Source organism: Magnolia sinica, chromosome 2 (genome assembly GCF_029962835.1).
Source record: "Magnolia sinica isolate HGM2019 chromosome 2, MsV1, whole genome shotgun sequence".
NCBI classification, from domain to species: Eukaryota; Viridiplantae; Streptophyta; class Magnoliopsida; order Magnoliales; family Magnoliaceae; genus Magnolia; species Magnolia sinica.
This window is the reverse complement of record NC_080574.1, coordinates 44,874,566-44,891,176: the sequence shown is the minus strand read 5'-3', so window position 1 is coordinate 44,891,176 and position 16,611 is coordinate 44,874,566. Positions and strand designations below refer to the sequence as shown.

General features: G+C 38.9%; 1 protein-coding gene across 1 annotated transcript in view; it reads left to right on the top strand.

Moving 5' to 3' along the window:
- Window positions 1-2,527: 2,527 nt before the first annotated feature.
- LOC131237065 (uncharacterized) overlaps window positions 2,528-16,611 on the top strand; it is a 58,002-nt gene continuing 43,918 nt past the window's right edge. Inside the window, exons 1-4 of the mRNA XM_058234713.1 lie at window positions 2,528-2,960; window positions 10,531-10,620; window positions 10,858-10,938; window positions 11,468-11,599. Of these exons, the coding sequence (XP_058090696.1) occupies window positions 2,739-2,960; window positions 10,531-10,620; window positions 10,858-10,938; window positions 11,468-11,599 (525 nt within the window). The 5' untranslated portion in view covers window positions 2,528-2,738. The remainder of the gene's footprint in view (window positions 2,961-10,530; window positions 10,621-10,857; window positions 10,939-11,467; window positions 11,600-16,611) is intronic.

Genomic DNA, 16,611 nt, shown 5'->3' with positions numbered 1-16,611 from the left:
GTATCTTATGATTTATGGAAATTTTAATAAATTTCCCGGCCAACCAATTGTCAAATATTTCGACTCTGGTAATATCAAAGGTGTAAACCTTTTGAGCCTTCTACGTGGTTGAAGCGCTTGACTCCGCTTTGACTAGTGCGGAACATACTAATGGCTTATTAGCCACTACTTCTGTAATTTTGATCTTGTAATTGGGGTCATTGTAATACATCCCTAATGACGAGTTCCTTTGCCTGGTTCCTTCTTGTAAGAGTTCTTCATAGCGAGATACCTTTTTAGTTAGGTCATACAAATCTATGAATTCCATACCTATGAATTTCTTGTGAATTTTATATTCAAGCCTGTCTTGTGCAGGTTGCACAAACTCGGCCTCGGTCATGACTACTTTACAGCGACTCTTTGCCTACTTAAACTGTGTGATATAACTTTCACACGATTCTCCAGGCAATTGCTAGAAACGTGCGAGATCAGCCATGGTAACTTCTCTGCTCTTGGAGAAGAACTAAGCATGAACTCTATTTCTTGCCAAGTGTGTACCGAGTTTGGTAATAAGTTTGAGAACAATGTGAAGGCTGTTGCAGTCGGCGAATGGCCAAACAACTGCAATTTATAATAGTTGTTGTTGGCCAATTCTCCTCAATGTATTGTAAACCGACCAACATGTTCGACAGTCAATTGACTGGGCTCACCCGAAAATAAGGCAAAATCTGATCGATAACTTCTTAGCAACGAATGTTGCTGATCTATCCACTCAGGGTATATCATATGATATAACAGGATAGTGCTGTGGCCGAGTACTTGGCCAACAACTTCTTGAACAATTTGTACAATATCGTCATGATCCATCCGTTGAGGCTATAAGGTTGGCGGGTGATACGGGCCAAATCGATTTGCATTATCCTAGAATTTATGGAATTGTTAGGGATTGAGTCCTCCTGACAGTTATTGATTCCTATTTTCAGGCATAAATTTTCTAGCATCTCGCTTTGGTCGCCTAGCTTCCATAGGAGGTGGCACATTTCTGATTTCCAAGACAGGAATCGATGGTGGATTACGTTGCGAAGGCGACATTGGTGGCAGCGGAGTTGCATTGCCGATTGAATTTCCTTCTGCATTATATTGTGTCACTGCTAGTATTCGTTCAGCTATCATAGCTATCAATCGATGCATGCCTTCAGTTTGGATAGCCATATATTGATTAGTATTCTCAGCTTGAACACGGAATTATTCTCCTTGGGCTTTCCCGTATTCTTGCACAAGCAGAATGCTCATCTAAACATCTCAGAGCATGACAACTACTTCATATGGAAGAATAGTTCTGGAAGTTGATGCTCCTCCCTGGTCCCCGATAACAGATGTTGAATTATTGTTCAAGTCTAATGCCTCGGGGGCTGCAGGAATCGTTACGTCCTCAACTGGAGGTGGTGCGGTTGGTGTAGAAGGATCAACCCCGACAACCCGGGCACTTCTTATATTCATCATTGGTAATACTACACTAGTAAGTTAGAGACGGTGTCCCACCGGGTGTGCCAAAACCTTGTTGTTATTGTTTCCTATGTGTGCATGCGTGTCAGAATTGAAATACCGCTTCAATTCAAATCGAACAACAATAACCCAAAGCGCCAAGGTAGGCAGACACGTAGTGTATGACCAATACTAAAGAGATCAGTTGCCTATTCTCCTACTCGCTTAATGCATAAAATTAGATCAGACAATATTCAAAGGGTGGGGTTCATTCTCTAATGATGAGTTGCACATTTGCCTTTCGCATGGAAGGACTTTTCGATACAAATAAAATGAAAAATGAGAAAAGAATTCTTACAGTCATTCACGAAGAGTAACCACAAGACACTTTTACGATTGATGAACTAAACCCATCGTGCGAGCATAGATTCAAATTACAGCTAGAAACTATGGAATGGTTACCGCTACAGATTACACTACGGAATGTAAATGGCAAGCTTGACTATGGAATGTAATTTGTTTAATAAGGAAAGTAAAGGATTACACTCTATAATATAAATTTGACTAGTAAATTGACATGATAATTGAAAGACAGATTTAATTTGTTTGGATTGACATAAGATGATTTTCCTTTACGCTACGCTTTGCGTTGCTATTTATATATTTAATTACTTATATGAATTATTCTCATGTTCCGATGGTTATCATATCTGCTCTCTACTACTTGAATTCTTTTGCTTCTCCTCTTGCTACATACCTTATAATCGTTCTTGGCTGCTTCTTTAACAGTGAGTTAATTAATATAGGTCACCATGCTCTAGCTACACTTATCAAGAATTTTTTTCTTTATATATGTGCGTATCTTCGAATTCACCGAGCGGATACGTATAAATTTATCTGCATATGTCGTACCCTTTTCACTCGAGCGTGGTCCGTTGTAGATTTCTCCTCAACCGTCCATTGCATGTCAAAAATCGAAAGGATAAGATTTTCCTACGAGGGAATTGTAGAGAGAAAATCGATCCAAGCTGGGAAAGACGGACCAATAGTCCAGACTACTGAACCAAACACGTGTAAAATAAGCAAAGATCGAGCCGCGTGGATCATGCCGGTCCTCTTCCCCGCATCCTTCTATAGGAACGGCCGTCCTCTCTGCCGTCCAGACTCCAATCTTAACCTAACCATTTCCCTTATCCTGCACACCCCTTCGCCATGGCATCCCTCCTCTAGGGCAGAGAGAGAGAGAGAGAGAGAGTTATAGATAGAAAATCTCCATGTCTTCCCTTCTTTTCCATCATTTCTCACTCTCTCCTTCTTCTCCTTCATCATCTTCTTCCGTTCTCTTTTCCTCTCCTTCTCCATCTTCTTCTTCTTTTCATTCTCTTTCCTTCCCAAAAATCCCTAGAAGATTCCGTCTCAGAGCCCAATCTTTCAATCCCGACAGTGGCGGTGACAAAAAACCCACTAATGGCGCTAACGGTGCTAACGGCACTCTGGTACTCTCTCTATACTTATTTATATATTCTCTATTTTCTTTTCCTACTCTGAAATATTTCTACTCCAATTATAGGGGTTTTCTAGCCTTACATGCGCATTTCCATGTACCACACCTCCTATCTGAGCTCCCCTAATGCAACTAGATCAAGCAAGAAACTAATTGCAATAAAATTCAACGTAACAGATTGAAAGGTCAAATCTCGTATAAGTGCGGGAAGATCCACACACGAATAGTAGAACAAGAAGCAATGGCTGTGAGCAAGCTTAACAGCCATTTACTCTTGCGTGAGAGATCCCAACTCTGCTCCAACACCAATACCATAGTGAAACCAACACCAATACCACAGTGAAACAAAGAAAATTCTACTTGAAGGAAAATATTAATTTCATCAGTCTTATTTCATAGGCCCATGCCTTCATTATAAGTAGAGGTTTACAAGGTTTACTTCTTGAGAAAAACCCGTAGCACAACCTAGGGAATCTACAAGTAGAATTCCTTGCTACCAAAGATCTCCATCATACCATAGATTTCTAAAATAAGAATTAAGAAATCCTAATAACATATCTTTCTTAACATAATAACAATAAAAAAGAAAACTAAAATAAATTAAAGAGGAAATTGGGCCTTTTTCTTGTGCACACATTTGGAATTTTGGAGTGTGCATGTGTGGGGTGTGATGCGATTGAATCAATTCCCCCGGCTTGGAAGAACTCGGCTTTGTCGAGTTAGAACTCGGCTTCGTCGAGTTAATGGTGACGTACTCCTCATAGAGCTCCAGGTTAATGTGCTTGAAATCGTCTGCTAAAATCTATATGCTGTCAGATTTCTATTGTCCACACTACTAAATGAGAAATTTCTGATACGCTTCTTGACATGTGGAAACCATTTGATCTCCAACATATCTTCAATGACTTTCTGGAATTAGCACAATACTTCGAGTAGGTAGCTTGTTTTCCGTGCTCTCGTTTTCATGATGTCCAAAATAAACTGTAAGGTCTTCCACATTGAAAATATGGCTGATCTTCTTTTCAGGTGGAAACTTGACTAAGTATGCGCTGTGACACAACTCCAAAAATATGGTAAGGAACCACTTTTTGGGAATGGAGCTTGTTCTAAGTCCATGTTAGAAACTTCTCAGGCTTGAGCCACACCACGATCTTATCCCTTCTTGAAATTGTGCAAAATTTCATCAAGCATCTGCATGTCCTTGTAATTTCCACTACTAGGGGCTATCTTCGCATGATTTCCTCATGTATTTCCTTGATATGCTATGCAGAAGCCTTGGCTTCTTGGCTTAGCCTACTCGCAATAGGAAGTAGGACTAAATTGATAGGATGTTGAGCTATAATGCCATTCATAATTTCGAAAGGAGATAATCTTGTAGTGCAGTCATGGAACTGTTATAAGTAAAATCGTCTTGTGATAACATGAGGTCTCGTGAATTGACGCTATCACCAACAAACATGGGGGGAGATTCTCAAGATTGCAGTTGATGACACTCAGTCTATCCATCCATCTGTGAATGATAAGCATTTGAAAACTTTAATTTAACCCCCATCTTAGACTATGAGGTTCGCCAGAAGCAACTCATAAACTTGACATTGCAATCAGAAACAATTGCCTTTGGAACACCATAAAGAGGAACCACCTCTTTAAAGGAAAAATTGGCAATGTATAGATCATCTAACGCCTTCTTATAAGTTATCGGAATGAAATTGGTCATCTTAGAAAATTTGTCGAAACATGGATAGAGTCATAGTCTTGTTTAGTCTTAGGCGATGTTGTCAAATAGCAAATGTGATCGTATGTGATGCATACTCGCATATGTGATCACACACACAAACATATATAAAAGCAAAGGTGCAATCAATCACTTATTTATCCATTGTGCCTTTGCTTGATAAGCGTGTAACTTCTTTCTTGTTGAATCTCATATGGCTTGGGTTATGCCAGAGTCAGTGCATGACCTCCTCGGACATGGCATGGAGGAAGATGTGGAAAGGTGAGTAAAGTCATTTGGAGGCTCATTGCTATGGCAGTTTTTTGAGTGATTTGGAAAGAAAGAAACATGTGGTGTTTTTGAAATGGCGGTTTGTTGGCACGCAGGGTGATTAACATAATCTTGGAGCTTGTAAAGGGTTGGGCCCCTAACACTAGAGTAACTTTGGTTGCTTCTTTTTCTGTTGTAAAGCCTTGATTGCAACAAATTCTTTTTCCCATCTTTTGGTAGGTTTCTTAATAAATTTTGTTATCTCTAAAAAAAAGGTAAAAAAAGGGAAAATCGAAAAAAATGAAAAAATCCCAAAAAATTAGGGACAAGTATGCCCAATTAGTACAAGTGATTGGATTGGGTTCTTTCACCTATTTCATTGTAGTTTGTGTGCTTTATTAAGTTATATACAAACATGCGTTGGTGCTTACATTTTTCAGCTGGCTCCTGTGTGCGTGCTAGCGCGCTACGGCAACAACCTGATGCACCACAGCCCACTTCCAAGGGGGCCCCTACTCATTGAAAAATGTGGTAATCGTGCTCCTGCGCGATATGACTTTTCCATAGAGTTGAGCCGTAAGTGCATCGAGGAAGAAAGTAAGTTAGAGAAATGGATCTTAAGATGATGAGGAGGTTGCTTTTCACCTAAGCGCATCGAGGAAGAGTGATCTAGGACAAAAGATAATTTGAAAAGTAATCTCTACATTGAAGGGTGGAACCTCTATGGGTACATGTTAGCCCTCTGCTACCCCAAATATAAGGCCTTCGCTTTGTTTAGTGACAAGAGGGGAATTCAAGTGGAAGAGGATTGGGCATGTAGCTGCATTGTAGGAAAAATTGTCAAGAAAATGTTGGCTTGATTAATTTGGTCATAGTGGAGGGCTTGGGAATCTTTTTTTTTTTTTTTGAGGTGAACTTAGAAGGCAATAGGCAGATTGTTGAATCTCCTCAAGCAGCTCGCAATAAGAGGGGGTCGCTAGACCGAAGTTTGCTGGGCAGTTTAGTCTACTCTACGAAGTTATTCGTAGTGGTAAGCTTAGGTTTTTTATTTTTGTTAGTCAACTAAGCCCACCTATGGTGCTTTGATAGAGAGAATTGGTTAGTCAGGGAAAGGGCTCAGTGTAAGCGACTCGTAGATTCCAGTTACGGGATGACGACTTTGAGGAAAACTTCTTCCATTCAGTACTCTTAGCCGGTTGATTAGAGAATCTCCCTCCTGTCCATTCAGTTCCAACTCCAATCTAGCCGGCATATAAGAGAGAGAGAGGTTCCTTGTCGTGCTGTTCCTGCAAGCGCTAAGCAAGCACAATACTCAAAGTTGACTTATTTAATTACTTATATTTATATAAATTTTAACAAAACAATCAATAAGCTTTATTAAAAGAGACTTAATTATTAAAATCTTCGAACATAGAAATTTTATTGATAACTTGATGACTTGAAATAACTTACAAGTTACAAGTTACAATTTAATTTACTAATACAAATTACAAAAAAAAGCACAATAACAAAATATAAAAAATAAATATACTAACATAGGCTAGTAATAATATAGTAATACTATATGCGTTGATCCAGTTACTATTGTGGCATCTGATCACCGCCATTGTCATCATCATCATTGACATTAGAGTCATCTCTATACTTCATTTTCTTCTGTTTCTTCATCATCTATTCGTACTAATACTTCATCAACATCCGATTGTTGATCTTGATCTTCTTCTTATATCTTCTCAATCTTGTCCACTGCTTGGCCGTGATTGCTATTGCTCGCCCCTCTTCTTCACCTTCGAGTGGAAGAACTTTCTCCAAGTGTGAATCTAAATGATGCATCTTCGACTTGGGCCCATTTTAGGTTCTCACCTGCAAAGACCGGGTCTTCTATCTCTACAAGCCACTCACTATCTGCATCCAAATCATCTAGGCATATAGAAATATAAAAACGGGGCTTTTCTTGCTTAGCTTGGATTCGTTTTTGTAGCTTTTGGTTGTATTAGACAAAGACCTTGTCATTGAGCTTTTTCAGTTAAAAGATGATTCATTTTTTTTATTTATTTTTTTGCCGTGGATCTACAATAAGAAAGTACATCGGTGATGGCCATTACTTTTAACTCTCTAAGATTTAAGACTAAAATCAACATTAAGGAGTGAATTGCCAAACTTACCGACTGGAACGTACTCTAGCTGCATTCACAATCGCTGACAGAACATTTGAGTTTAGGAATCTTTATGGCTAGCTGCTTTAGTGTTGAATCCTTCTAGTTCGGGTACACTCCATAGGCAACCCACTAATCAGTTGTTAATAATAATTTAAGTTGGTTAGATTTTGTATATTGTAGGAAACTATTTCTAAGTTACTTTTACCAATTCACTGAGATGTTCATACTTGTCTACTGCTCGTAAGATGAGCTAGCAGAGACAATGAAGTGTGTGTGAGTGATCTTTTTTTATTTTATTTTATTTTATTTTATTTTATTTTTAAGAGATAACAAAAACTTGCATTGAAAGAGAAAGGATTACAAGGAGAAAACCAACCCGTTGAGTTAGCGGATCAATTACCCTCTGTACAAAAACAAATTACAATCCTTTAAATGAACCACATTGGAAGCCCACTCGAATATATAATAATGAACTCTTTTCACTATGGACCCCACCGAGTTGGACTTGCCCGTAAAACATCTCCCATTCCGTTCCTCCCACACCGACCACCATACTACCATAACGGCCATTCTCCATACCAAAGTTCTTTGCTTTCCGAGGGTAACACCATGCTAGGTTTTGAGCAACCGACCCGTCGAATTTGAAAGGGACCAGGACATACTGAACCAAGAGAAAATAGTTGACCAGATCTGATTGATGAAAGGGCAATGAATGAATAGATGGTCCACCGATTCTGAATCCGCCATACACAGAGACAAATATTGGTGATTATCATTCGTGTGTGAGTGATCTAGGGTTCCATCCTTGGTATTGTTACCTTTGAAAAAATGAAAAGAAAGAAAAAGATGTTCAAATTAGGCAATTTCAGTCATATGCCTAATGACTATTTCTCTTTGAGTAAATACCCTCATTCTTTGTGTAGAAGTTCAGTAGAGCTGAAATCCTGTCATGTTTTTCTTTATCTGAAACCATTCTTTCCAAAGCATTAAGAAAGCCAACCATATGCGTCGCTTTTGCTTTTATTCGATCAACAGAAGCAAAGAATATGGTTAGATTAAGGATGCAGGCAGCTGAATACAATGGAGATGACATTCGACTACCCAATTTATTATTATAATATCTAAAATGGTCCGGTAATCACACTCTTTATAGTTGAAGTGATCAATGATTTTGTTTCTAGCCATCTCCATTGCATTATAGATGTAGTCTATTGGTGGCTTCTCATCTCCATCTACCAATCACAACACACTCACTAAGGGTTCCAATGATTTTAGTGCCTTTGGCACTTGTGTCCAAAAAGATTGCGAAAGGATGGTTTGTTGGACTAGCTTCCCTTTGGCCTTCTTTGAACAAGGCCCATTATTCCAATCGGCCAACACTACAAAGCTTTTAAGCTTGGCTTTGTTTGAATACAACTTTTCTAGTGTTAAGAAGCTGTTGTGAATCGGGTGACAGCTTGATGAAGCAAGTTACACCCAATGTGTTTTTTCATTTGATGGAGAAAAAGGACATGTTTGTACATAAAGAACCGGATTCTTCTAGCCCTAACAGTCACTTTAATGTACAATCTGCCCATATCTTCTAACATTAGATCTATACAATGTGTCGCACAAGGTTGTAAATAAATGATGCCTTTATCTACAAGAAGGCGACTGATGGCTATATATGAGGCTATACTGTACGTGATAACCTAAATAATGTATTTCTCTCCAATTTCCTCAATTACATTATCTAATAATTTGAACAAATAGTTGACCATGTGGGAATGGTCCAATGCAAAGGACTTAAAAAACATTGTTCGAGTTGGATAATTCACTAGAAAGTTAATTAATATCCAACTAGATATATTGGTCCATTCATTAGGCATAAGAGTGTAACCATATGTTTTTCATGCTTCTTTATATTTGACAATGAAGCTTCTAGTAAAATCATACTCTGTTTTGAGGCATGTTTCTCTCACTTCGTGATATAGAGGATGCTTAAGCTCAGGTCCAAATTGACATGTTGCTTCCACCATAACCTTGAAACTTTTCAACTTAAAAGAGTGTTGAAAGCAACACCGGCTTGGTATGATCATTTAGTGGTATAATGAATTGTGGTTTTCCTATCTTTTTTGTTTATAATGGTTTTTTCAATATTATTTGTGCAGGTCTTTTGCCTTTACTCCTTTGGTTAACCACATCATTGGGATGTGGTTTACCTCACTTATTGGTCCATGCCCACAAGCTTTTTTGGTGCTTAGTGGTTCAAATTGCCGGTCAACTGGGCCGAGGGGTGGGGGTGATTGCTTTTTTTTTTTTTTTTCTTGAATGTTTGTCCATGTACTCCATGACTTCATTTTTGTATTTTTGGAGTAATGTTGGGACATGCTCTTGCATTTGATGTTGTTTTGTGTGTAAGGTGTTCTTTTTGCCGTGCAATGCCATTGACACTTACAAACTCGCATAACTCACACACCACGTGTTTTTTTTTTTTGGGTAGCACTACAACAGTGCCTGTATTTCCAACCCGGGTCATTCAACATAGGTTACAAAGAAGAAGATATGATCCTGTCTCGTAAACACTTCAACTTTGAACTTCAAATTTGAAGTTTGAACTTGATTACTTGAATCTTGAATGATCTTGGAAGATTTTAAGTGTAATTTGTAAATGGGAAATGAAAAGTAAGGCAGAATCTTGAAAGAATTATAGAGAGATTACAATGAGAGAGAGAGAGAGAGAGAGAGAGAGAGAGAGAGAGAGAGAGAGAGAGAGAGAGAGAGAGAGAGAGAGAGAGAGAGAGAGAGAGAGTAAAGAATAGGGAAAATGGAAGGGATATAAGTGTCTATTCATAGGCAAGTCCCCCAAAATGCAAAAAACTAAAATAAAAAAGAGGTCCCAACGGTCATATTTCTGACCGTTGGGACATGCGATCACATATTCATCGTATGTAAAAGTATGCCACGGCATACTTCCAACAGTCTCATATGCCATGGTGGCATATGCGATTCAAGCCATTTTATGCGAATATGCAATTGCATTTGACAACATTGGTATTAGGTAATCCCAATATGAACGCATGGGGCATTTGGTACTAGCAATGGAGTACAAAGACCGGTGTGTTGCGTGCTACCTTTGCCTTCCTGACATGCTTGACACTGCTGAACAACGACTCAACGTCCTTTTTCTTTTCAATGGAAAATTTCATTATAGAAGACAAAAAGACACACACACACACACACAAATGTACAATTAATTCCCCCATCTACAAATCACCCCAACCTAATGCATTAAAGCTTTTATCTCTTCTAGCTTGCATCCCTTGAAACAAGTTATACTTGAGGCCCATGCTACAATGAGGCCTTCAATCCTATGAAAAATTATTTCCACAAATTTGTTGTTGATGTTGGAGGCTTAACACTTTTTTCATTGCCTCCAGTCCAAGAGCAGGAGGGAAATTCTTTTGGAGTATGTAAGAAATGTGCAGCCAGAATTTATGGAATTGTTTGTGAAAAGGGCACCACATCAGGTCAGATATCATTGCTTGATATGTTCTTATTCATTTGTTTAGAAAATTGGCTTACTTCTTGAGATTTGGAAAGAAAGCCATCCAGAGCATATTTTTAAGCTCATGGAAACACTTATTCCACAGGTAGATTCTTACTACTGCATGTGATGGTAATCATATTTATGGATAGGTTCCTCTTATATTTTTAAGTTTTTGTGCAATGGAAACCTCTTTCATGGCATTTCCCCCCTTCTGAAGGTCGTTGATGCGATGCGCCAGACGGTAACAAATATGATTGGAACGCTTCCCCCTCAATTTTTTGCAGTAACTGTTACCACTGTGAGTTCTTTACAGTTCTATGTGAGGAATGCTAATTTTTCATGTTCTTTGCACAAGTTCCCATGGAGACGCGTGGAAGATGTGTGCCATATACAGACTGCATCCATGGGGTCACACTGCATGTGTATCACGACACCATGACCTGTCAGTCCAGTTGGATGATTCTAAGCGCTTATTTGATGGACGGAATGACCACCTCCCATTCTTCAACCCTGTTCAGATCAAGTGGTTAGGATTGTTCTGCTGGCATGATTTTTGGGCTAATGTGTGTTCTGCTGGATGCCTCTTCAGGATATTTTGTACATGTCTGCCATGCGTACTATGAAAACCAGTATAAAAGATCTGCACAATCTGCATCCCTGAGATTATGAACTTTTCTCTTTGTTCTACTTGGTACTGAAGACGCAGGCTCCATTGCGCACCATTTTCAACAATACTAATTAGTAATACCAGCTTAATGTAGGACTCGTTAAATACATTTTTTTTTGAAAGATGACAGAAATTTTAATACATTTTGTTTTCAATTCAGGTTGCTGAAAATCTTGCTCAGCTCATGTACAGTGTTTTGATGACTGGTTACATGTTCAAGAATGCACAACATCGCTTGGAGCTGCAGCAAAGTCTAGAACAGGTTGCTCTGCCTGATGCAGAAGATGCTAAGGTATTTCATGTCTTTGATTTATTAATTGATTGTGTAAACTTATTATGAAACATAGAAGAACTTGATCTTGTAGAATAATTGGAAAATCTAGGTGTTAAAATGACCTTCAAAAACAGAAACAAAAAGGACTCTCGATTTTGATTACAATCACAATATATTCAATTTGTTGTGGAGAGCCAAACCCACCATCTTCTAAGTCTTATCCCAACTAATTGGGGTTGGCTTGAGGAGGGATTGATTTATATTCAGGTTGGAAGCTTAGGATTTTCAGTTATACTTATCAAAGAAGAAAGGAGGAGGGGGAATGATGTGCTATCTATCAACTCTTAGCATTCATCCAATCATGCATACATAATTACATATAATTAAACATTCAATCACATAAGCATAGTTAAACAAGTGCTCAAATACAATCTCAAACACAAGCATGTTTAGTGGTTCAGTTCCCTACTCCACTCCCAGTGGACACACTCAACCCGTGAGTGTACCAGATTTTACTATTGGAAGCTTTAAATTAGGTTCACATCTAACCTTTACAATCCTACACAATGACCAACCCCCGCAAGAGACTTTACGTGGTTTTCTATAGGCTCACCACGAACCTTGGTCCTAGACAAGAACCTACCGACGTACACTTCCGTCGGAGGCTCCCGCTGCGTCCCGCAAGAGACTTTAGTTAGATTTTAATCGGCTAACAAAAAACCTCAATCCTAATCTAAGGACCTACGTTTACTCCCGCCGGAAGCTCACTCGGAGACTAACACGTACCCACTCATGTCCAGTGGCCTACATAAGGACTTAGATTTAGGATCTACACAAGAGCCAATGTCCTACATAAGAACTGGAGTTTGGCAATTCAAACTCTTATACTCAATCCTACATAAGGAGTGTATACAAACTCTTACAAATGACAACTTGTAGGATTGAGCCCCTTTTGTAGCTCCTTCTTGGGCTGCTTGATTGATGCTCTCCCATGCTTCAATCAGCTCCCATTTGCTCTACCGATCATGATGCCGATGCTTTGCTAAGGCTTTAGCTCTGAAGTTAAACACTTTGCAGGTGATGTTCCATTAAGGTAACCAAGGTGATGTGAGTTTGGGTAGAATCTCCTACAACTAATGGGAAGTTGTAAAGCCTAGGAGATTCTACTTGATAGACACTCTAAAGGTTGATAGACACCTGAGTTTGCCAAGAAAAATGATGTTTAAACTCTAGAGAGGGCTTGGGATCATGGTCTTCTTGTAGAGGAGCTTGGAATGCAACGTAGGAGGTTTGGTAGAGCTTAGGATGTACTAGGGTCTCTAAAATACCAAAATCCATCATTTCTATAAAGATCTAGTTGTTAGATTTATAGGAAAAAGGCTCCAATGAATCTATAACGGATAGTTTTCGGTCACACCGAATGTAGGTTCGGTCGCATCGAATTATGTTCGGTTGCACCGAATTGATGTTCGGTCTAATTGAATTTAGACAGGAAAGCTATTGAACAGATTTTGGGCACTTTCGGTCACACCGAAGGTGGTCTTCGGTCTCATTGAAAGTGGTCTTCGGTGAGACCAAAGGTGGCACTCGGTTGCAGCCGAATTACTCGGAATTCTGCCTTAGCATACTGTCCTATTTTAGCAATTTTAGGTCGGGCCGAAGGTTGCTGAATTTGTGCAGTCTTCTCAGCAACACGGAACCTCTAGAGCCAATCTAAGGATGGTTAATTTAGGCTCCTATGACTTAAGGGATGATCAATAAAAGGTTTACCTATTAAGTTTAAGATCATCTAGATGTTAAGGTTGTTTCGGGTCAAGGGTTAGGGTCACTAAGGTACCATATTTACCTGTTCTTTGCTCCTTGATGCTTCACTTTCACTTGTGTCTTCGGTCTTCAGCTTCTAAGGGCTCAATTGACTACATGACACAGTGATTCACGTGATTAACAAATAAGGGGCAGAAATCAGTGCACTAACATAAATAACATTTTTATCCATTGTACCATTGCATCCTCCTTATGGGAGAGATTTATGGCTCTTTCTGATTTGCGGTGGGTCATGCTGGGGTTGATTGAAACATTGTATCTGGCTTTGAATTCAAGTTCCCCTTTGAAAAGGAAGAAAAATATTATGGCAACTGTCTATTTGGTCTCTGGTCCTTATAGAGAGAACTCAATAACAGAACTTTTAACAAGAAGTCAGAAAGCAGTAATGTAATTTTCCATGGGGCCAAAGGGAGGATGATATTATGGGCTTCGGGAGTCTCCAATTTAGGGTTTGTAAATTGGATGTGATATGAGGTTTTTTTGAGGGCTCCTACTCTCTTGATGGGGAGAGGGAGGATTTCTCCTTTTTTCCTGGTTATAGACAGGTCAACCTTGGTTTGTACACCTATATTTTCTTGGTGCTAATAGCATTTTTGCATTCCATTCCAGAAAAGAACAAGTATTAGAAGATCATGCTATTCTTTGCGTTTCTTTTACTCCGGTGCGATCATCTAATCTGCTTTATTTCTAATGCACTCGTTTAGTAGAAAAACGCATGAGTTTCAACATGGCATAATTAAATTAGCTATCACTAAGGTTCCTCCTGTCAAGCAATTGATGATGGGCAGGTAAGGGAATCAAATTCCATGATGTAATCCTTCAGGGCATCTACTGAATCCTTTCACTCCTTGTGATCTGCTTGTCCTTTTCTTAAGTATGCCATGGAAGACAAGGTGCAAAAGTTAGATGAGATTAGGAATTTAGGATGTTGAATCACCAGCACGTAAGCATCTGTTGGGTAGGTTAACTGGATATGCTGCTCAACTTAAAAACCAGTCAGGTGATTTCCTATTTGAGTGGGCTTAGATGAATGATTTCTAGATGTACATAATGAGAAAAACAGGGGAAAGTTTTGTGATATACTTGGTGAAACAAAGGAGATATAGGAGTAAAATGTTTCCTAATAGATTGTATCAATGGGAATCTTGAAAAAATGTATGCATTCTAAGTTTTTTTTCTTAAGAGCTGTTAAGTGATTCATGTCTGAAAAGAAACCAACTGCAGACAGGTTGGCTGTCATCACCGCTAGCAAGATATCTTCAACCTGACTATTTTGCCTTCTTACCTCTCTCTCTCTCTCTCTTTTATATATTGTTATTATTATTATTATTATTTCTTGAAAGGTAATGGTTAAAAAAAAAAAAAGAAAAAAGAAAAAGAAAAAAAGAAATGAAAAACAAAAAAGTGAATGCAAAGGGATGATGAGGAGTCATCCCACTCCACCCTTGATGACTATGGGAACATGCTATCCCTCCATAATCCTAATATATCTTTCCATTTACAACCCTTGGACGGGGCAGTGCCAAAGCCCACTGAGAAACTTTGCCTTTAGCCCTTAGAAAAGGTTACATAAACACTTTTTTTTAAAAAAAAAATGGAAACTGAATTTTTTTTTATTTTTTATTTTTTTATTTTTTCAAAGAAGAGACAAAGTGAGACAAAAAGGATTATGAAGTGTCATCCAGCTAACACATATGGGGAGGAGTCCCCTCAACTACCCTGAAATTCTTCTAATGGCATTTGAGCTCTAACCCATTCCATGACCAACCATTGAACAAAATGAACACTTGATTTGGACAAGCAACCTTGTCATTAAAGGTTCTAGAATTGCATTCTAGCCTAATTGGTCATATGATGGACAGAAGGACCATCCTTCTCATCTTTCCACTTATAACATCATGCCACATGGAAAGCAAATCTCCAAATTGATGTGGCCTAAGTAACCCATTGCACTTCCAAAAGTGAGAAGAATCTTTCCCATGCCTTCCTTGAGAACAGGCAATGTAGTAATATATGATCCACATTTTCCTTATCTGGAAGGTACAAAATACAACCATTGGGAATTATCATCTGTATCTTCCTTAAATTATCCAACATAAGAATCATGTTTTTTCTGACAAGCCATCTAAAAGCCACCATTGGACTAGGGCTTGGGTATCTCCAAATCTGATGTATAGGATCCTTTTCTGTTGCAGTTGGGGTTCTTGGAGAACTAAGGAAAATGATCTGACTTACTTACTCCCATTTTGCTTGATTTCCAAACCCAACCATCCCTGAGATTAGGCTGGATTCTATGATTTTGAAGTACTTCCATTATCCTCTCGAATTCACTGATTTCTTCCTCAAGAGGATTCCCTCTAAATAATGGGGTCCAAACTGATTGCTCCCCTACCTGCGTGATGCATTGATCGATGGAGTCTTTCTCTTGCTAGCTGCTTGATACCCACATCATTTGTTTTCCCAAAACATGATGCGAGACCTTTCTCGTAAAGCAAATTGAATTTCCTCTTTGAAAGAATTTGCAGCTTTTAAGACTTCCTTCCAAACGCCCAAGGATCTATATATGGATGATGAAGCCATAGACCAGCTCACTTTCCTCACAGTATTTGCATGCTAACACCTTATTCCACAGGCTGTCCTTTTCCTCTCCAAACCTCCACAACCACTTCACCGGAGAGGTAAATTGAATAGTTTTAGAGATCCCATGTGAAGATGCTTAAAAAATTAAAAAAATCTTCATCCAAGACGCCCCTTTTCCTTTGCCTCCCAAACCTCAGTCTAATTGACGAGATGGTTCTTCTTCTTCCCTTTTGCGCCTCTCTAAGGGAACTCCCTTTGTATTCTTTCAAGCTTCTCAATAACCATAGCGGGTAAAATAGTGACATGAAGTAAAGCGGCACATCTATGAGAGCTGTTTTTTAAATCAATGTGAAGTGACCTCCAAATGATAGATTCATGCTTTTCCAGACTGATAACTTTTGTTGTATTCCTTCTAAAACAGAGTCCCGTGAGTATTTACTCTGTTTCCATGGGTTATGCCGGAGTCAATTAGGGAGTTATTCTTGCTTCGGCATGGTGTTTGGCTAGGTTGGAATGTTTGTGATCTTAGGGGGCTGGCCTTATTGTCTTCGTTATGGGTCTATATGGGGGGAATGGAATAGAAGGTGCTTCTGGAATGATTTCGTCATGGCGGAGGAGGTCGTTTC